The 23,008-nt window shown below is 42.8% G+C and overlaps 1 protein-coding gene across 4 annotated transcripts in view; it reads left to right on the top strand.

Moving 5' to 3' along the window:
* Positions 1 to 23,008, top strand: part of LOC140453661 (ephrin type-A receptor 7-like) — a 596,634-nt gene that overhangs the window by 310,378 nt on the left and 263,248 nt on the right. For 3 of the 4 annotated variants that reach the window (XM_072548549.1, XM_072548548.1, XM_072548550.1), the window contains exon 5: positions 2,955 to 3,290. The exons of the other annotated variant lie outside the window; for it this stretch is intronic. In XM_072548549.1, the coding sequence (XP_072404650.1) occupies positions 2,955 to 3,290 (336 nt within the window). The remainder of the gene's footprint in view (positions 1 to 2,954; positions 3,291 to 23,008) is intronic. 4 annotated transcript variants of the gene reach the window in all.

Raw genomic sequence — 23,008 nt, 5'->3', positions numbered from 1 at the left:
TTGTGGGAGCTCTGGTTAGACATCCTCCTGCAGGAGTGTTTAGCTGACCTGATTCTGAAGAAAGGTCAATGGATCTGAAACACCGATTCTGCTTTCGCTCCATGGATGCTGACAGACCTGTTGAGTTCCATAGAATCCCTACAGTGTGGAAACAGGCCCTTTGGCCCAACCCTCAGAGTATCTCACCCAGACCCGTTCCATTAACCTATTACTCTATTTTTCTTTGTGCACAGTACACTGGCTGTGACCAGCCAGCCAGCTCAGAGTCAGTCCCCTGAACTGAGGAGATCCTCAATCCTCTCTTAATTTTTTTTTCTTTTTCCTTTTACTTTACCCCCACACTACCGCCTAACTGTGGTAGTGCTTATATTTTCCTCAGCACCCGTGATGTGCATGTGCAAGTGTGAGACACAATGAGAGACACAAGGTGTATGAATCTTTATTCAGTTTCCACCACCAGGGAGAAAGTAAACACCCGAGTGGCCAGTGACAAGCAATGCCCTTCTCATCATAGGGCAATGCTGTGTGATCAATAAGTGAAGGGGAGGGCAGAGGTTAAATCAAAAACCTATTACTCTACATTTACCCCTGACTAATCCACCTAAGTTGCACATCCTTGGACACTACGGGCAATTTAGCATGGCCAATTCACCTGACCTGCACATCATTGGTCTATGGGAGGAAACCGGAGTACCCGGAGTAAACCCACGCAGACACGGGGAGAATGTGCAAACTCCACACAGACCATCACCTGAGGCTGGAATCAAACCCAGGTCCTGGTGCTGGGAGGCAGCAGTGCGAACTACTGAACCACCATGATGAGTTTCTCCAGCAATTTCTGCTTTTGTTTCAGTATCCACAGTTCTTTGTGTTGTCTCATTGTTCACCTGGCATTCTGCTTCCAACTGTCCCAACACCCCATGCTCCTATCATTGATTTCCCAACATGTCTGTCATTATGAGCTCCAACAATCAGATAGCAAACTGAGGATCTTCCTTACTCAATTCTTCACTATCAATCAAGCATCATTTATGGCAGTAGTGGTATGGTGCCTCAGTGGTTTAGCACTGCTGCCTCACACTAGTCAGAAGTGAGGACTGCAGATGCTGGAAACCAGTGTCTAGATTAGAGTGGTGCTGGAAAAGCACAGCAGGTCAGGCAGCCTCCATTCCTGATGAAGGGCTTTTGCCCGAAATGTTGATTTTCCTGCTCCTCTGATGCTGCCTCACCTGCTGTGCTTTTCCAGCACCACTCTAATCTAGACCTGCTGCCTCACAGTGCCAGGGACCTAAGTTCAGTTCCAGCTTCGGGCAACTGTCTGTGTGGTGTTTGAACATTCTCTGTGTGTCTGTGTGGGTTTCCTCCCACAGTCCAAAGTTGTGCAGATTAGGTGGGTTGGCCATGTTAAATTGTGCAGGTTAGGTGGGTTGGCCATGTTAAATTGTGCAGGTTAGGTGGATCAGCCATGGGAAACACAAGATAGGGGGGTGGATTTAGGTGGGATGATCTTCAGAGATTTGGTGTAAACTTAATGGGCTGAATGGCCTGCTTTCATACCGCAGGGATTTTATGATTTATTGCCTGTGAATAAACAAAATGTCCAACACAAATTCTGAAGTAAAAGTAACCTTTAATACTATTGTCTCAGTGCTCACTTTGTGAGATGGCTATAGTGTGGTGGAAAAAAGCACCAACACAATCCACATACTGCTGAAGGGCATGCTTGCTTTACCCCATAGTGATAGCATGGCACAATCCATAATTGGCAACCCATGGGCAACTGAGTCACTGCATGAAGAGAGATTGAGACGTAAGGATTAGCATTCCGGATAATCTGAGGATGTATCTTTCATTCATTCCTGGAGACTCCAAGGCCAAACCGGAGAGTGGGCAGCTCCGTGTGTGAAATTTAAAGGCTTGAATCACTCTTTAATTCCCCAAGACTTGTCCCAATTGAGTATATGTTTCTAGCTATTAAAAATTTGGCAACTCAGAATGGGAAGCTTTTTTAATCATCATGGCAAGTGAAAATGGAAAAATGAATTAGGACCTCAAAGCACTACCATCCGAAATGAAGCTGTTTCCTGCTTCTCCATGAAAGGCAACACCTTAAGAGAAGGAGCTATTTTATAATACAATTCTTGGTCTACAGCACCCAGATTTCAGTGAAAATTCCTCACTTGGTTACTGGTTATGTCTGCATTTTGAAATCATGCTCGCTGATCCATTTTCGGTTTTCCACCTGACAAGCTATTTCGATGGTTACGTTATCAGCTTCCTTCCTGTAGAAGTATTTGTTACGTTGGTTAAGGATTTAAGATTGACAGCAAACCGTACTATATTTATTTTACATCTTGCTCTTTAATTTGCAGTGGGATCCCTATCAATAAAACTACAGTGAACTGAGTATCAAACATGATGGAAGGGTGATGGATAGGGTGTCATGGTGGACCAGTGGTTAGCATTGCTGCATCACAGCACCAGGGACTCGGGTTCAATTCTAACCTCGGCAGACTGGCTGTGTGGAGTTTGCACATTGTCCCCGTGTATGTGTGCATTTCCACTGGGTGCTCCAGTTTCCTCCCACAGCCCAAAGATGTGCAGAGTCACATGACACCAGGTTATAGTCCATCAGGTTCATTTAAAATCACATGCTTTCGGGGCACTGCTCCTTCATCAGGTGAAGTCCAAGGCTGTGCAGGTTAGGTGGTTTGGCCATGCTAAATTGCCCCGTAGTGTGCAGACTGGTGGATATACCATGGTAAAAACCCCATTGGGATTATAGGGATGGGGAGGAATGCTCTTCAGAGGGTCAGTGCACACTCGATGGGCCGGATGGCCTCTTGCTGCACTGCTGTGATTCTGTGAATTGCTAAAACGGCAAGTGCAATAGAGAAAGAACCTCTTTGTGCTCCTGCACTTGACGCTGTTGCTCTGTTTCGTTCCCCCCACAGAACCCCCAACTGCTCCGCAAACTCTCGGCTACAGTACCAGGCAGTCGGCAGTGCTCTTAGACTGGAAGCCCCCTGAGGACAGTGGGGGTCGGACAGATGTCATGTACAACGCTCTGTGCAGTACCTGTGCGGTGACCCTCCAGACGTGTGGGCCGTGTGACAGCCGCATTGAGTTTGTCCCCCAGCAGCTGGGATTGGTTGATACGGCCGTTACTGTGGTTAACCTGTTGCCATACATCAACTACACCTTCAGGGTGGAGGCTGTGAACGGAGTCTCGGACCTGAGTCCTACTCCGCGGATGTACGTGGAGATTACAGTGGCCATAAGCCAAGGAGGTAAGTGCCAGTGCTTTCTGATTTTCAATTGAGCAGGACTTCTTGAAGTCTCCCAAGCTCCTACTTACTTATCTATTCACAGTTGATTGTAGGATGTTACACAGTATTCCAATCAAGATTACCATGTACCAAGTTCCATTAATGTCCAGACCTGCTTCTCTTGATTGTTGAGGGGGATGCTTTGTGCGTTAGATTAGTAGTGGTCATCAGTACGTCCTCAAGTCTTTTGTGACGCCTCATTTTAATAGTCCTGTATAAATCAGAAACTCACCCCCCATTCCATGGAGTTACGACAAAAATTTAGATGGTAAGATAAAATATCCCCATTTTATATAATTTTCTAATCCAGGTTGACAGAAAACACAGAGCAGATTAAGAATTGCTATGTGTTACAGTAACTTGACTCGAGCCACATATGTCAAACCTTTGACATATAACATGAAAAAAACAGTCTAATTCCCTTACAGACGCACAGACTGACATAACCATTGGATGCAGAAATACTTGCAACTTAATTATTGACTGTAGACACAGAAAAAAAAATCCCCAATTCAAGAATCCAGAAAATTTCTCAATTTACATCACAAGTTGTACATTTACCTTGATAGCTTGACTATTCCCAGAGTGAACTGGGAAACATTCCTCACAGATACACTAATGTGATTTAACATTGCATGTTGATCCTCCACACATATGGATTTTACAGTAATTTTTCAAGAAAATTGAAATTGTAGGATTAGTGAAGAATATGGAGATGTTAGTGATTGGGTCAGATCACAGATGAGGCTTAATGCAGAGGAATTTGAATTTGAAGTCTTCAAAGAGATATGGGATACGGTAACAGTGAAGGTGATAGTTGATATCTCAAGTTTTTGTTTGTTTATTCACAGGATGTGGGCATCACTGGCAAGGCCAACATTTATTGCCCATCTCTAATTTGTCTTTTTGAAAGTTTTTTTGACCCACTGCACACTGTTCCATTAGTAGGAAATTGGCACACCAGAGTTATGCTGACAGAGTTAGATGAAGGAAGATGGGAGGAGATTAACATACAACATTTGTGTGTATGGAATGCGCTGCCAGAGGAAGTGGTTAGAGGCTGGTACAATTACAACATTTAAAAGGCATCTGGATGGGTAAATGAATAGGAAGGGTTCAGAGAGATATGGGCCAAGTGCTGGCAAATGGGAACCAGATTAAGTTAGAATATCTGGTTGGCATGGATGAGTTGGACTCAAGGGTCTGTTTCAGTGCTGTACATCTCTATGACTCTCCGCCTCTATAACATAGAACAGTACAGCACAGGATTAAGCCCTTTGGCACATGACACCAAATTAATCTAATTCTTCTGCCTGCCATTGGTCTATATCCCTCCATTTCTTGCATATTCATGTTCTTATTGAAAAGCCCCTTAAACGCCCCTATTGTATCTGTCTCCACCATCATCCCTGACTGCGCATTCCAGACTCCTACCACACTGTGTAAAACAACTTGCCCCTCACATCTCGTTTGAACTTTCCCTCTCTCATCTTGAATGCATGGTCCATCATATTAGCCATTTCAATTCTGAGAAAAGGTTTCTGACTGTCAACCCTAACTCTGCATCTCACATTTTTATAACCTTCTATGAAGTCTCCCCTCAACCTTTGCCACTCCAGAGAAAACAACTCTAGCTATTCTAACCTCTCGTTGTAGCTCATACCTTCTAATCCAGGCAGCATCCTGGTTAAAACCTCTTCTACACCCTAACGTGGAGCATAACATCAGCACAGAGCAGGTTGATTAAATGGACTGACTCTGCCTGTACTTTTGATATATAAATGGTTGACGCTGAGCCAATGCAGATCATTGATGAGGCGGCAAGTTCAAATATTGGGTCCAGTTTTGGATGGTAAGCCCTAAGAGGGGTGTGCTGACTGTAGAGTGGGTGCAGATTGGATTTGTCTGCGTGATGAAGATGAGGGATTTGCCATCATGACTGCAAGAGTTTGGCTGTTGAATCCTGGTCATTTCTCAGTGAAATTGATTAGAGTTCATGAGCAAAAAGTGTGGTGCTGGAAAAGCGCAACCAGTTACGCAGCATCCGAGGAGCAGGAGAGTCGACGTTTTGAGCATAAACTCTTCATTATTCCTGATGGAGAGCTTATGCTTGAAGCATCGAGTCTCCTGCTCCTCGGATGCTGCCTGACCAGCTGTGCTTTTCCAGCACCACATTTTTGACTCTGATCTCCAGAATCTGCAGTCCTCACTTTCTCCAAGAATTCATGAGCCTCAAAGCAAATGGATGATCAATTTCCAGCAACATGTAACTCTGCTGCAAAGGATGGAGTCCATTGGGAGACATCAGGGTATGGCTAGCTGCGTTGGCTGCATGGGCAGTTTGTGGCACAGAGTGATGCCCACAGCATAAGTTCAATTCCTGCATCGATTGAGGTCATGATTGGTGTATTCTCTTTCACAGCCTGTCCCCTCACCTTAGGCTAAACCACCACCAATTGTCTGTCTCTCTTCCTCTCTCTTGAATGAGAGAACAGTCCTGTGGATAGTAGGTTATGGCAGCTCTACCTTTTATTGGAAGACATCTACATCAGAAGTTCAGAAATGACATTGGGAAAAGGGCTTGTTGATGAAGGAGTGGCGAGCTGAGAGGTATGGTGTTCTGAGCTAACCGGGGCAGTTTTGAATGGGAAAGTAAATGCCAAAAGTGATCTCAGTCATAAAAAGGATGATGGAGCAGTGTCAACGACAGAAGCAGAGGAAACTTCAAGTTCGTGACGATCGCTGGTCAAACAGTAGCCAATTTGTCAAGATGGAAGAAATAGGCAAGCAATCAGAACAAAATGGTGAAAGCAAACATTAAACATTTACGAAGGAGCAAAGAAATCAAGGACTTCCAAGTGACTCTGAAATAAAATGTGGATAAAAAAGTGGAATTTTAAAGGGAAGTGTGAAGTTGTGTCATGAACAGAAACTGGTTGATTGGTGGATCTCATAATGAAGAATAAATTAAAATGGTGGCTGGAAATCACAGTATGCTTGTGGAGCCTTTAGTTGTAGAAGGAATCAAGTTCAACAGAACTGAGCAGTTAGAAGCTCTCTCAGATTTACTGGATAGTTCCCTAAACAGCTAGTGCTTAGCTAGTGTCAGCTCTAGTTCCTCAATGTCAAAGAAAACCTGTGTGGATACAAACAAGAAGTTAGGCCCAAAATTACGAGTGGTAGAATGGACAAGTTCCACTCAATTGTCTTGTGAATTCTTATTTGAATATGTCTGAATGTACATTGCCTCTCTCTCTCTCTCTCTCTCTCTCACTGTCTTTTCTTCTGTCCTTGCTTTTGATTGTTAGGCTAGAGACTTCCGTTGGATTGATCATTGCATATGGGTAGCTACAGACCTCCATTGAATTGGTCATTGCACATGAGCAGAGGGCTGGCTTTCCATTGCTTTCTGCAGGATGACTGAGCAGGAAACTCTCTTGCTGTTACCACCTGCTGTACAGGCTGATAATCAACCAGTCTGGCTACATAAGGAGCAATTTTCCATGTCCTGGTGTGTGACTCAAATCTGGAGCAACCTTTGATCCACAAAACCTAAAACGGCTTAAACCAGTGTCAGCCGACAGGACTTTGGAAAGTGTCAAACTCTTGCCTTACATTGTGAAAAGTAAGGGCTCAACAGAATTAATCATTGTTCGTGGTTAAGATGCAATGGCCCGAATCTTCCAATCCCTATTTCCGACCCAGATCATACTAAAAGGTGTTCGCGTACCTTTGGAAGAGTTTCTTGGGTAAGTGTTCAAGCCAGGAAATGAATGCAAGAATCCGCTGAAGCAGGAGAGGATTGGCACTGGCACTGCACTCCTCCTCTCCAACAGGGTAGTTAGAAGGTCTAAAGCCATTTTGATCGCCACTGAGAGAAATGTGGTGGGACAGACAGTTGGGTGATTGGTGAGGAGAGTTGGTGGGGTTATTGGCTGGGTAGAAGGGGGTATTATGGGAGATAAATGTGAGCGGGTGAGATGCCTAGTAGTGAGAGGGAGCAAAGTTTGAAGTGGGTAGGGTGCAAGTGCCAGGTGCAATATCGCTTCTGGGTTGGACAGCAAATATCTGTATTGTGATAGAGAAGGCATCATGGGCTTGTGGTAAAAACTGGCCCAGAGGGTCTCATGGTTCATAAGACAAAGCCATAAGAAACTCTTGAAAATTGTGTTTTGGGCTTTAAATGATTGAAAACATTTGATCCTGACTTTGCGGTAAATGGTTTTAGATCCTGTTCAGTTTCCAAGGCAGAATGAGGAGTGACTGGAGCGCCTCCATGAATTGTTCAAGATTTCCTTGTGTCTTGGTTTGATGTGAGGTTATCGATTCGAGTTGGAGTGATTACTTAAACCGTGGTTGAAAATAATTAAAGTTAAGGTTTAGTGCTTCGGGGTGGTTAAGCATCCATTCTATAATACAACTCTGAATGGACTGATTTTTATCCTGCAAGCAATACATTGTGAGGACCAGCTGGACTTTGACATGTATTACTTTGGAAACAAAATGAAATGGCTTTGTGATAAGCCGAAAGCAGGCATTAGTGGCTTTATGCAATCATTTTTTTTTTCAATAGATGCTTTTGTTGTGATTCAGATTAAAGAAGCCTTTGGTTTAATCCCAAGCTCAAGTGTCTATCTGAACCGGGCTATAATCAAAACTGTGGCCACTTAAGCTGCAGAAAAGGTAGCACAGAATATCTTTACCCGAGCCTTTGTTTCCCCATGGTACTGAAATAGTGTTACTGTTATCAGACCTCGGGATACTGTGGTACACAGACGAGAGCTGAATCTCTGGCTTGTTAACACTGAAAGCGTATATTGTTTGGCTGTTGCTGCTAAAAAGCACACTTAGATTGAGAATGCAAGCAGACTTCCCTACTTAGAGACTTCAATCGTTATTAACCAGCTCTGAAACAGTGCCGTTACTTTTTTTGCTTCTATTGTGAAATTAATTAATATATTTATATTTCGATATCCAAAGCTAATTCCTTGCTGTTCTCGAACCCCTTCTGTGTATACTACAAACCAAATATTACATCAGTGGCTTTGGCAGTTCCTTAGCATGGATCTGAGCAGGAACACTAGATGACTCATGTGATTGTAGCGTGTGTGAAGATTACAAGTGCCTTCCGGCAGGTATACTCAGACATGTGCACAGTCTCTTTTGATGCAATTCATGTGAAATCAGTCTCGCAAATACAAAAGGAAAGGAACTTAGAGCAAATTGAGTTTCTGCTATCCTTTGCACTGGTTAAAAATATTCGACAGGGTAAATTAATCATTATCAAGTATTTCCACTAATTATTGCCATTTGTAGGCTTTGGATGAGATTCTTAAAATTAAGTCTCATATTTACTATGTACTTTGTATGAGCTTTTGAATATATATTTCAGTAACTGACTGTGAAACAGGCTATTGTACACTAATGTAATGAAAAATAGCTTTGTATATCATTTGATATCATGTTCAGTTATGTAACATTGGGTCCCATGCAGGCAGTAGACTAGATGCCCTGATTGAAGGACTTCATTTTTGTGGTATACCCATTTTAAGTGATAACTTGAAACAAGCAGACAAGTTGTTCCAGAAACTCAATAGGTGTGGCAGCATCGGTGGGGAGAGAGCCCAGTTAACTCTGGGGTTGGACGAAGCCTTGAAACATCAACTCTGCTATCTTCCCACAGATGCTGCAAGATCTGCTGAGTTTCTCCAGCAATTTTTGTTTAGTTTTATAATGAATTACTTGAAGCAGTTTGATTAAATACAGGAATGAGTATTTTTAAAAAAGCAACATTGAACAAAACAAAAATTTCTTAAACCTGCCCAACTGCACTAATCAACAGCAAGCTTTAGTTTGGGCAGTATGCAAATGAGCTTGTGAGGGAAGTTGTGAAAATGAGCACTTCTCAAAGCCAGCCTGTTATTTGAGTGTAACTTACATCTGGATAGCTGACTGCACCCATGGGAGCTCAATTAATCATGAGCATTGCTCTCTGTCAATACTGAGAGAGTGAGCGGTATAATAGAAGGGTGTGTATCTAGGGTTAGACTGAAATTGTTTTGGAACATCAACAGTGGAACAGAATTGATAGGTCAGATGATCTGTTTCTGAGCTGTAAATTTTATTAGAATATTGTTCCTAATTTAATTTCATGTGACATTGGTCCCTCGTGAGAGGCAGTGACAATGATGATTAGAACTTGCATTATTTAGACCATGTGTCCCCTTACTTTGTGTTTGTATTAGACTCTGACTTTAGGGGTCTATACACTGTTTTATTAGTACAATTGAGTTGAAGACTGCTGTTCTGTCTCCAGTATTGTACATCATCATGGACAGATGCTGGTGTGAGTTCCTCTTTTCTCACTGTTAAACACCCCTCCAACCATGTCTCTCACATGAAATTAAGGTGGGGTTATTTTACTGAAAAATGTGTTGCTGGAAAAGCGCAGCAGGTCAGGCAGCATCCAAGGAGCAGGAGAATCGACGTTTCGGGCATAAGCCCATCTTCAGGCATGAGGCTCATTCCTGAAGAAGGGCTTATGTCCGAAACGTTGATTCTCCTGCTCCTTGGATGCTGCCTGACCTGCTGAGCTTTTCCAGCAACACATTTTTCAGCTCTGATCTCCAGCATCTGCAGTCCTCACTTTCTCCGGGGTTATTTTACTGTCCAGCTATTGGATGGTGGGCTGTGAAAGGGGTCCTTTACTTTGCCTCCATAGTCAATTTGGGCTAGTTATTACAAAAGCTTTTAAATACGAAAAGAGACACATCATCAACAAAATTATATTACCTCACCTTGATGTGGAGATTGTGGTGGTTAGGGACTCGAGTGGATAGGTGGACGAAAACCTGGTGTCGTGTGATTTCTGACTTGTACCTTACGTTAGCTGCCCTCCTCAAGATTATTGAGTCACTGTCCGCAAACAGGAATCACGATGAGACAAAAATAGTAATTGCTGGAAAAGCTGAGCAGATCTGGCAGCATCTGTGGAGAGAACTCAGAACTAATGTTTCAGGTCCGGTGACCCTGACTTCTAAGGAGGGGTCACTCGACCCCTGAAATGTTAACTCTTGATTTCTCTCCACAGATGCTGCCAGACCTGCTGAGCTTTCCCAGCAGATTCTGTTTGTGCCTCTGATTTACAGCATCCATAGTTCTTTTGGTTTTTACTTAAACTAGTTACCTGTTTCCGTTCTTGAAGGATATTGGAAGAAGTAAGAGTTTGCCTTTATGTAGCACCTGTCGATGGCTTCACAGCTCCCCCCAAAGACTCTGCAGCTAGCACAGAACGTTTTGAAGTGTTTGGCTGCAGGGCAATGTGGCAGCAGATTTAAAGGGCACAAGGTTTCATGAGCAGGATTGAGATAAATACCAGGTTCTTTTTAATGACGTTTTGGAACATTGAGCATTGGCTCGTACTCTCCAATGGTCAACTGAGAATTTGTGCTTAAGTCACAGAAGTGGAACCTGAACAGACGACCTTCTGACTTCGAGGTGACAGTGCACACCACTGAGTCAGAGCTGGGACTGATTCAACCAGTTGGTGTTTTATGACAATCTGGCAGATTTCTTGGCCAGTTCCTGATGTCAGAAACAAATTAGCAGATTTATTGAAGTCACTTCCACAATTTCAGTTGCTCAGCAGATTGCCTGAGGGGGCCATCTTGACTGACTCATTCTAGAAGCATAATTGAAATCTTAAAACCTCAATTATGTAGCAAGTGTTTTGACAGCGAGACATGTTCCGATAGCCCCACCCTTACTAATATTTTTCATAAGGCGCTAATATTTATCAAACTTGTGGGTTAAGCACTAATTGCAGGCTTGATTGAGAGGTAAGTAGGGATCATTTGCATTTTGCTTGACAGTCTTTTCCACTGTGGTCCCGTCGTAACACCAATTTATTCAATGATACTACTTCTACACAGGCATATCAATCACAAGAAACCCAACCCATACCGGTTGCCTTAACAGACCTTTCCTACATCAGCAACGAGAAGGTTAAAATGCGCAATCTGTCCTGAGAGATGGGATGGACCTTGCAGGTTTCCCTCTTTATTAGGGTGAGATTTGAGAAATTTTAGATGATTATCAGACCTTTAGAGCATGCCCTCCAAACTGTGCCCATCGTCATGTTGCTAACTAGATCCTATCTTGCAGTGCGTTAAGATAGAAGGCAATTAGAAATTCATGTTTGTTTTAACATGCTGAATAAATGATAGATTAAAAGAAAACCTGCAATAATTGCAGAGTTTAATTTCATTGCTGCACTCATGTGGAGCAGATTCAATTGAATTAAATGCACACAGACATGCTTGTGCATTTATCTAAAGATTGAACTTTGCGTAAACACCAGGAGGGGATGTTAAGCTTATTTGTGTGTGTATAAAACCGTCTTCTGCCCAATTATCTCTTTTTTGCACCAATGGGGTAGCAATTTGTGGTACCTACACCTATCATTGGGTGCCACAGTATTTCGAGACTAACCAAAAGACAGCAGCAAAATTCAGATACAGATTGGACTGAACAATATTATAACGGTTGAAAAATGTGTTGCTGGAAACGCGCAACAGGTCAGGCAGCATCCAAAGACCAGGAAAATTGACGTTTCAGGCATAAACCCTTCTTCAGGATTCCTGAAGAAGGGCTTATGCCCGAAACGTCGATTTTCCAGCTCCTTGGATGCTGCCTGACCTGCTGCGCTTTTCCAGCAACACATTTTTCAGCTCGGATCTCCAGCATCTGCAGTCCTCACTTTCTCCTCATATTCTAACCGTGTCAGTCCTAACTCAGTGTTAACATTCACAGCTCTGGATTAGATTAGTAGGGTGAGAGTCTTTCCCCTCTTTCCCCAGTAGATCTATTTTGAGATTCTACGGTAGAACTGAGAGAGAGGGATTGTCTTTTTGAGGAAAGGTTAGACTGATGTTTTAGCTGACCCTTCATGTAAATGTAAAATGTCCCTTAAATCTATTCTAACAGCATGTCAGAGACTTCACCCTGATGACCTGGGCATTTACTCCCTCCACCACCAATCACAGTGGTGACAGTATACACCACTTACAAGCTGCAGTGTGGCAATTAATCATGATTTGACAGCAATTTGCATACTTGTGACCTCTACCATCTTGAAGGACAAGGGCAGCAGATGCCTGATCGCACCACTACCTGGAAGTTGTCTCCAAGCTCAACACTGGCTTGTCTTAGAGCAATCTCACTCCTCTGTCAGAGCCACCGGATCAAACTCCTTCCTATCAATACCCAGGTGTCCCAGAGCTCCAAGAATTGCAACAGTTCAAGAAGGCAGCTGATGACCACCTTCTCAAGGACAATTAGGAACGGGCAGTAAGTGTTGGCCGAGCCAATGATGCTACATCCCTTGAAAGAATAAATTGAAAGACATTTTAATAGGTTCCTTCCCATTTTTAAACTGCTACTTCTTGTTGTCACCCAGGGATATATCCTCAGCCCCTCCTGTTTCCCCTCTGCAGGCTGCCCTTCAGTGATATAACCTGAGTATGCAGTGATAGATTTTACTTGTACATTGGTTACATTTCTTGACAATCTCTCTCAACATCCCAGACTGTTGATTCGCTGCTGGATGGACTGAAATTTCTTCCAGTTGTAGATTGGGAAGCAGAGGACAATGGTTTGGATTTTTGTTGAGTCAGGGTGACCCTTTACAAATCACAGTAGATTCCCATTTGTGGGATCCCCAGACCATTCTCAACACATACAGTTGACAGGAGTGTTGTCAAGAGTGTGGGCTGGTATAGGTCATGAGCACCCACCTGACTGTCTCCTCTTGGCCATTGTCGAGATGGATATGGCTTTCCACTCGCAATTTTCATTGAGTTGGTTAGTCTTTCGAGGAATCTTTGGGAGTTTGAGACATTCAGAAATGTTATGCAGCATAGTTTGAAAGCAGGCAGCTTTTGAAAGCTAACTTTGAAAGGCCCTTCTCATGCCAAGGTAAGTCTCCCCACTTCCTGTCTCACAACCCAGATGAACATTATTATGTGATATACCTGCATTTTGTGGTATCTCCACTTTCAACTATTGAACCTTTTGAAGGCCCTGAATGATTGACAATCTTTCTATTCTGCAGTAGAAGGGGATTATTTTTGACATAGTGGAATGTTTTCAAAGAATTACTTTTTTAAAGTGTTTATTTAAAGGCATCCTGCTGTCACTATAGGGTTTGTTTCTTCTTTGGTGCTTGGTGGGTAAATGGGTATGGAAATGCCATAGCATGTCATGCGGATAGTTTGGGGACATGAGGTGGCATGGATGGGACTTGGGGTGGTGGGGGGGGTGGAGGTGTAAGGTGGTTATGGGGGTGTGAACAGTGAGTGCTAAAGGGCTTTTCTGTTTATTTTCTAAGCGACACCGGGTTCCACAGCACAGAGGTGGGTCTTTATACCACTCGAGCAGGCCCTATCCCTGGTCTGGATGCTTACCACAATTGGCTGGCACACCTGCAGCTAGCCCCACTCCCTGGCACTCAGGATGATGTCTTCTCATCAGTATTTCTGGAGGTGGATGTGCAAGGCTGAGATCTTTCCTGACTTGACTACCTACACTTTGAGGATGGAAGTCTGAGATGTTGTCTTTGGTCCCATTCCAAACTCCTTCCCCTGATATCTGACTCTATCCTTTACCATTATTATCGCCTGAGGCTGGACCAGATTGTTCATAACCTTTATTTATTCACATCTGACCTGAGGTGAGCATCTGAACACACGTTCTTGATGTACGAAGGTCAATAAATTTTCCCTCCATAGCATTTCCTGACTCGGCCCCTGCCTCAGCTACAGCTGAAACCCTCATGCACCCCTTTGTTACACTGAGATTTCATTATTCCAAAGCTGGCCTCCTACTTTCTGCCCTGGGTAAACTTGAAGTTCTCCAAACCTCTGTTGACTAGGTTTTCATTTTGCACCATGTTCCATTACCCATAACCCTTGTGCTTGCTGATTTCGATTGCCTCTTGGTTAAATAACATGTCCATTTAAAAATTCACATTCCGATTTCCAAATCCCTTCCTGTCCCCACCCCTCCAAACCTCTGTAATCTCTTCAACCCCAACATTTGTGCTCATTTAATTCTGGCATCTTAAGTGTTACCCATTTTAATTAATCCACCATTGAATTGAATTAAATCATTTATTGTCACAACTATTTTAAAAAAAAGCAAGTGTTGCCATGCTCTGGCGCCATTTTGAATTATTGAATATGTTAAAAGATATAACTAAAGTAGAGTTGACCTTTCTCTCCCCTTTCTTATTCCGGGATGTTGGTTATGGCCCTCTGCTGCTACCAATCCCACCATTGCCATGTTTGAGCTGGAGCTGTGGGCCTATATCTCTGGAGTCCCTGACTGATGTGCATCCACACAATGCAGCCAGATCTCGGTCATGGTGGTCCTCCTTTGTCCCCTCCACCAATGCTGCCACTTGTTCAGGCACCTCGGCCTACCTGCGGACCTGGACCCTCGGTCCTGGTTGGGGGTTTCAGCCCGGTATCTGCTCCTTGCTGGCCTGGAGACCTTGGACTGGGATAGAGTTGTGTTGACTTCATCCTGGCATTGCTGCCACCTCACCTTTCTTTATCGTACACTTAGCCTCGACGTCTTATAATCTCCAGGCCTGTGCTGCCTTCTTAGTTGACCATCTTTTTCCCTTTTCACAAAGTGTCGTCCCCTCCCCTACTCCTTGAGCTGGAACCAGAGAAAGGGTTTGGGAGTTCACCAAGTTCACTCTGGCCCAAGCCAGCAGCCGGTTGCCTTGGAAACGGCTTGCCATATCTTGCTACCAAGTGCTGGAGCTTCCTCTTATAGCCTCTCTACGTCTCATTCCTCCTTGTTTCTTCAAACCAGACTCTGCCTGAAATTGCTTCAGGAATCAGAATATTGATTTATACTGCTGCTGTGATGGACTGATGAATTAATATTTTACATTAAGGACACTGCATGGTCGAGAAGGAATGAATTTTGGTCTCGGTATAAAAATTCTTCTTAGTGTAAAGTGGAGAAGCATATTTGAGGTGAGATGAGTGCAGTTTGCATCTGGAAGGTGGATAAAGTACAAACCCTGCCACCACCTAGTAACATCTTCTGCACCACCAGTGCAGTGACAATACTAGATACTGCCAAACGAAAAGGTTTATATTTTTAACCATTGTTCCAGAATGTTGCTGCCAACGTGCATTACAGATTCTAAGATTTTAATCAATTTATTGCATACCCTTTTAACATGTCTGCCTTCACAATCCGCATAAAAATGTATCTGTCTGGGCAGCAGAATTTGATTCTTCTTGCAACAAAAACAGTAGTTGCTAGAAAAGCTCAGCTGGTCTGGCAGCATGTTTGAAGAGAAAACAAAATTAACATTTCAGGTGCAGTGACCCTCTGAGTTTTTCCGGCAACTTCAGTTGTTGTGTCTGATTTACATTATTTTCAGGTCTTTCAGTTTTGATTTTTTTTTGCCCTGTGTTTAAATTGTAATAATTGTATCGAAAACTTTAATAACAATGAGACAGGAAACATGAAGCTTTGAAAAGATAATAATTACGTTGGGCATTTTAAAGTATTGTGTTGTAGTTGTGTACATCAGATTTAATTGATAAAGACGCGGACATTCATTTAATGACCTATTATTGAGCGAAGGCAGCCTCATCCTAATAAGATTGTTTAATGTGCTCTGTGAGAGACACATTAACATTGTTTTGTATGACAGTGGCTCACTTAGTAACAATCTTGTCTTTGAATCAGAAATTGCAAGTTCAAGTTTCAGTTCGGGAATTAAATACATAAATCAAGACTGCTCCAGGACTGAGGAGAACTGTATTGTCGGAGGTCCTGTCTTCAGATGAATTGTTTAAATCAAGGGATCATCTGTTCTTTCAGGTGAATTGAAAAGATTTGAATGCGCTGTTTTGGAAGAAGAGAGAGAAGTTTATTTTCCATGTCTTGACTTCTGTTTGACGGCTGCTCTATGATGTTGGTGAAACACCAGCAACATGGGTTCAGTTCCCACATTGTTTGAGCTTCTCAACTTTATCCTTCGCTGAGGCATGGTGATCCTCAGGCTAGACTCACTGGCAATAATGTCTCTCACATGAGAGAGCAGCCTTGTGGTGGCCTGTGACCGTGGTACTCTACCATTTTTAACGGGTCAGTTAGCTCAGTTGGCTAGTTTGTATTGTGGAGTGATGCCAGCAGTGTAGGTTCAATTTCCTCTCCAGCTGAAGTTACCATGAAGCTCCTCCTGAACTTCTCCCCTTGCCTGAGGCACGATGACCCTCCAGTGAAACCAACACTCTTTCTAATGAGATAGTTGTTTATGGTTTGCTAGGACTGTGGTGACTTTACATTTAACTTTTTGCCTTCAGTTAAAATCACAAAAACAGATTACCTGCTGATTATCACATTTGTGTTAGAAGAAGCTTACTGTGCACAAATTACTGTGTTATACATATTCCAAGTGCCTACACTTCAAAAGTACTTCATTGATCAGTGTTTACTGTGGAAAAGGACACGGAAGATATAGAATATGGGGAAATAGATGATGACATCTTGAAAAATCTCCATATTACAGAGGAGGAGGTGGTGGATATCGTAAAATGCATCAAGGTGGATAAATCCCCAGGACATGATCAGGTGTACCCTAGAACTCTGTGGGAAGCTAGGGAAGTAATTGCTGGGCCCCTTGTTGAGATACTTGGATTGTCAATAGTCACAGGTGAGGTGCGGGAAGACTGGAGCTTGGCTAACGTGGTGCCACTATTTAAGACTACAGACTGGTGAGCCTAACATTGGTGGGCAAATCTCGAGGGACAGGATGTACATGTATTTGGAAAGGCAAGGACTGATTAAGAATAGTCAACATGGTTTTGTGCATGGGAAATCATGTCTCACAAACTTGATTGAGTTTTTTGAAGAAGTAACAAAGAGGATTAGTGAGGGCAGAGTGGTGAATGTGATCTACATGGACTTCAGTAAGGTGTTCGACAATATTCCTCATGGGCTACTGGTTAGCGAAGTTAAATCACATAGAATACCGGGAGAACAAGCCATTTGGGTAAAAAACTAGCTCAAAGGTAGAAGGCAGAGGTGGTAGTGGAGGGTTGCTTTTCAGACTAGAGGCCTGTGACCAGTGGTGCCCCACAAGGATCAGTGCTGATTCCACTCCTTTTCATCATTTATATAAATGATTTGAATGTGAACATAAGAGGTATAGTTAGTAAGTTTGCAGATGACACCAAAATTGGAGGTGTAATGGATAACGAAGAAAGTTACTTCAGAGTGCAATGGGATCTTGTTTGGATGGGCCAATGGGGCAAGGAGTGGGAGATGGAGTTTAATTTAGAGAAATGTGAATTGCTGCATTTTGGAAAGGCAAATCTTAGCAGGACTTACACAGTTAATGGTAAGGTCCTGAGGAGTGTTGTTGAACAAAGAGACCTTGGAGTGCAGGTTCATAGTCCCTTAAAAGTGGATTCACAGGTAGCTAGGATAGTGAAGAAAGCTATTGGTGTGCTTTCCTTTATTGGTCAGAGTACTGAGTACTGGGGTTGGGAGGTCATGTAGCTGTACAGGACCTTGGTTAGGCCATGTTTGGAATATTGTGTGCAATTCTGGTCTCCCTCCTTTAGGATGAATGTTGTGAAACTTGAAAGGGTTCAGAAATAGTTACAAGAATGTTGTCAGGGTTGGAGGGTTTGAGCTACAGGGAGAGGCTGAACAGGCTGGGGCTGTTTTCCCTGGAGTGTCAGAGGCTGAGGGGTGACCTTATAGAGGTTTATAAAATTATGAAGGGCATGGATAGGGTAAATGGACAAAGTATTTTCCCTAGGGTCAGGGAGTCCAGAACCAGAGGGCATAGGTTTAGGGTGACGAGGGAAAGATATAAAAGAGACCTAAGGGCAGGGGACATTTGTATGGATTGAGCTGCCAGAGGAAGTGGTGGAGGCTGGTACAATTACAACATTTAAAAGGTATCTGGATGGGTATATGAATAGGAAGGGTTTGGAGGGGTATGGGCCAAATGCTGGCAAATGGAACTAGATTAAGTTAGGATATCTGGGGTGAATTGGACTGTAGGGTCTGTTTCTGTGCTGTACATTGCTATGACTCTATGACTGTGAAGTGCTTTGGAATGTCCTGGGGCTTGATTTAAAAAAATGCATTCTATAAATGTAAATCCTTTTCATGAACAGGTTTTATAAGTTGCACAATCAATGACATTTCACACCAGAGGTTTCCTGAGTAGTGTTTGGCTGTGAAAGGACAAAGTTTGATGTTACAAACTGCCTTTTTCCTCATTCCACAATTACCTGTCTTAGTTCCTTCTCCTGTCAATCTCAGTGAGAAAGTGTGTTTGGGAAGAAGCCTCTCCTATTTCATCTATCAACGATGCACAATCACACCAGATATACAGTCTACCCCTGCTACTGAATTACTCACAACTTTGAATTAAGAAAAGCTATAAAGCACAGAGCACGTGGAGTTTGGCACTAAAATATATGTATTTAAGTGCACTTTGAGTTATGTTTTCAATGAAAAGTAGACTATGGTGCAAAATCCTGACTGACCAACACATTCCATGTCTTGGTTGCACCAGAGGTGCCAGAATATTGTCAGAAAACATGGCACAATATTGTTATCAAGTTCAGAACATCAAGAATTCAAGAGTTTCAGGTCAGAAATAGGCCATTCAATCTGTCTTTTCTGTTCCAGTTTCTAAGCTGCATGGGAGCCTCCTCCTATCTTACTCCACGTCACCCTGTTGACACGTCCTTCCATAATTTTCACCCTCATTCTTAAGTTAAAAGTACTAAAGCTACTTGCCTCATTGGGAGCAAGTTAAACATTTTAATTTTTTATGTAAAGAATTCCAGAATTGGATTGATTGGCTTACGTTTATGATCGAGTTCTGCCCATGAGTGGGATTTTTCTCTCCATCTATTCTATTAAATAAGCGAGCGAAACACTCACTGACCTCCTTGTTGAGTTTCCCCAATGTTGAGCATGTTTGGTTAGATGAGTTGTGACATGAAGAAGATGTTTAAGAAGCAGTAATCTTGATCCACTGGCATACCTCTGCTGCCCAGCAGGACTTTCCAGGCTGCTTGTGAAAAGCAAAAAAAGATGGAGCAAGATTGTCTTGATTTTGAGATGGGCCTCTCTGCGCTTACATCCTGCATGGAGTAGGGGCGACATGATGGCCCAAGGCACCGGCGACCTGCGTTCAATTCCAGCCTCTGGTGACTGTGGAGTTTGCACATTCTCCTGATGTCTGCTTGAGATTCCTCTGTGTGGCATGGGGTTCTGGTTTCCTCCCCCAGTCCAAAGATGTATAGGTTAGATGAATTGGCCGTGCTACATTGCCCATAGTGGCCAGAGATGTGCAGGCTACGTAGATTAGCCATGGGAAATGTAGGCTTACAGGAGTAGGAGGGTTGGTGTGGACTTGATGGGCTGAATGGCCTGCTTCTACACTGTCGGGATTGTATTCTGCCTTACATCTTTCTAATGGGCCGTTCACTCTGGCTCCTATAAGATTCTGCCCTCACTTTCCCTATCAGGATAACTTTGTACTCTAAAGCAGAAGAAGCTGCTACAGGGCGGCCAAAATACCTTTATAAATAGTCAGGGATAGAGCTGTCTAAGCTCACTTTTCCCCCTAATCTGATCGTCTCAGGTAATGTTGGTAGAGGTTTGGGAGGAGGTTCTTGCCTTGCTACTGGTTAAGGAATGATGTCATTTCTGAAAGAGTTAAAACAGGTAAAAACAGAAAAAAAACTTGAACCAGGAAAATAGCGACATTTTATGCACCTTTTTACATTTCAAATAAGACCCTAGCAGGTCCAGATCATTTTGTTTGTGAAATCAGCTGACCAGGCACGATCTTTACATCATGAACAAGCAGAATGAAGGTCTTATGTCATCAATAGATGATACTTATCGGTTTGCAACTATTGCTTTGCGTGTCTTGAAATGTGTCCTCAATGTGCTAAATGAACAGCTAGGGAGTCTTGAGAGATCTCTTTGATTCATTTTTCATTGTCATATAGCCCTGCTGAAGTTATGAATCAAATTAGGCATACCGCTACCAGTTATGCATGCAATTACTGACTGTAATTATTAGCAAACCCAGTTACCAGAACAGACGCGGAGAACTGCTCGAACTGAATTTAACTCACTCAGCAAAGGGAATGGCACTCAATGATATATATAGAGGATACTGAAGGGCAAATTGTACAATCTGATTTATAGCATTTGATTTTGCTATGTAGGCTGTCTTCACTGTTATTTTGCATACTTCTCCACATGCAGTGTTTGTTGACTTTGATAAGATGTTAAATGCCACTTTTTTAATGCAGTGGCATTGTTCCAGGCAATGAGCCAGCAGGCATGCTATAGTGAGCACTTTGTGAGATTATTTCCCTTCCTATTGGCCGTTCTTCACATTTCTGGATATCAAACAAATAATTAATCCAAGATATGAACAGAAAGTGCCAGAGACACTCAGCAAGGCAGGTAGCATCTGTGGTGGGTGAAATAGAGTTGACATTGAACAGCTTTTCAACAAAAAAAGGAACAAGTTTTAAATGACAAACTGGGAAAAAGTGAAAGGGAAGGTCTGTGGAAGCCAAGGGTAACTAAAAAGCAGAAATGGTAATGACACAATGTAGAGAATGGCATTCAATGGGACACGCATAGAGGATTACAGCAGCATAGCGAGGGGAATGCAAATCTCAAGGGGGTAGGATTGCAGAGAGGGTTGTGATGATTGAGAATAGGGTGCCAGGCAGGATAACTGGAACATTGAAGATTTGCAGACAATACCATCAACCATTGACTCCGAGGGAGATGCCAGTCCAGGCTGCCCCCCACAGTCATTGGCTTATGAGTGAGGTAATAAAGAAGGGATCCATCCAAGGTTTTAATAATGCAGAGGTACTGCAAATATACAGGGGCTTCTGGAGTCTACAGTCAACTGGATGTTTCTCGCGTGTCCACCTAAGCTTTGTATCTTATTGTGTTTGCCTATTAATTTGTTTTGATTTCCTTTGGACCAGATATCTTTTGAACTCACAAGCCCATCACCAGCTGAGTCATCATGGACTGTGGGCGTGATCTTCACTCGTTTCACAACTTGCTTTAAATTTATTATTGCTTTGGAACACTTTAAATGCTGCATAAACTGAATGTGATACCATTATCTAAACATTATCACTCAAAACCTGACGCTCATGGGCCAGTTACAATTCTGATGAACTTCCATTCTTTCAGGGCTATCAAGAAATATCTCACTTCAGGTTCTCATGTAGATATGACCAAATATCATCTCACAACTGTAGTGATTGTCATGAGGTCAACAAGGTGGACCTCAGAGAATGTGAATTCCCTGACTGGGGCTGTTAATCTGATCCAATCAGGGAGCCTTGGCTGACAGATATAAACAGGAGTACCAGAGATTCTGTCCACTCTGAGAGTGGCTCTGAGGGAGCTGAATCAGTGTCAAGGTCTCTCCACGAGTAAATAAAGGGAGACTTGGTGATGGGATACTGGCCTCTGGAGTTATTTCAACAACTAAAAATTAATTTTCAAAATTTAGCAATTGACATTCAAAGCACTGTGGAGATACTTTTATACAAATCGAGGAAAGCTGAAGGGCTAGTCTCTCTTAAACTGCACTGCTTTGACTGTAAAGTCAGGAAAAGCATCAAATAAATATGAGTCTTACTTTATCATTAACTGTCATTGGAAATGTCTCAGATAGCTCTTTATTCCGGGTCAATTGACAATTTCAAGACTGAAATTGACGGTGAAAATGCAAAGAGATACGGAAAGGAGAGGGAGGTGCGTGAAGTTGGTTACGGATCAGCCACAACCTAACTGAAACTTGGAACCACATCCAGTAGCCGAAAGGCCTCTGATTCAGATGGAAAGAATAAACTGTAGGTGACTGGAGTAAATTTTCCTTCTTTTCCCACTGCTGATGCAGAAGTGCAAATCAGGAATTAATTTTCACATTGGAAGTGGGAACACTAAAAGCTCACAACTCATTTGTGCAGGTACCACCCCACACAGTTCAGCCTCCTCCAGTTAACTCTGCTGTTAGTGTGGCCCAAGGTAGCACCCGTACAAACTGCACCATGCAGGGTATTCAGTGAATGGACAGTTTCACAACAGCCCTTGATAATGTGGTCGCCTATTTTTATATTACTTATTAGAAACATGCCTTTTTGCCACTTTCTGTATCCCTGTTACAGATATGAGATTTATAAGATTGTTGAGGACTGTACCTTTAACTGAAATTAAAATTAGGATGATCGTACAGTCTATTTTGATGTCTGCCTAATGACAGGCCTTGGAGATGTGGCTGTTCAGCTTCAAATGAGGGACTTGTGTAGTTTTGCTGTAAAGAAGCTCTGAGCTGTGTACATTTGGAGATAATTGCATTGGCATCCATGTTTACAGTGGTTAGACTGTTAATGAGGAAGTCTTCGGATAGTGTTGAGTTGTGAGTGACTACGTTTAAACCATCCAAGAGAGAATAGGTCTGAAGACTTGCTGATGAGCATTTCTACCTAATGACAGGACCCAATGTGCTTCATATTGCTATAGGGATTGGATTTAGGAAGGAAAATGTCCTTCGAAAACCACTG

Source organism: Chiloscyllium punctatum, chromosome 27 (assembly GCF_047496795.1).
Source record: "Chiloscyllium punctatum isolate Juve2018m chromosome 27, sChiPun1.3, whole genome shotgun sequence".
Lineage (NCBI taxonomy): Eukaryota > Metazoa > Chordata > Chondrichthyes > Orectolobiformes > Hemiscylliidae > Chiloscyllium > Chiloscyllium punctatum.
This window is presented reverse-complemented; position numbering and strand designations above follow the sequence as displayed.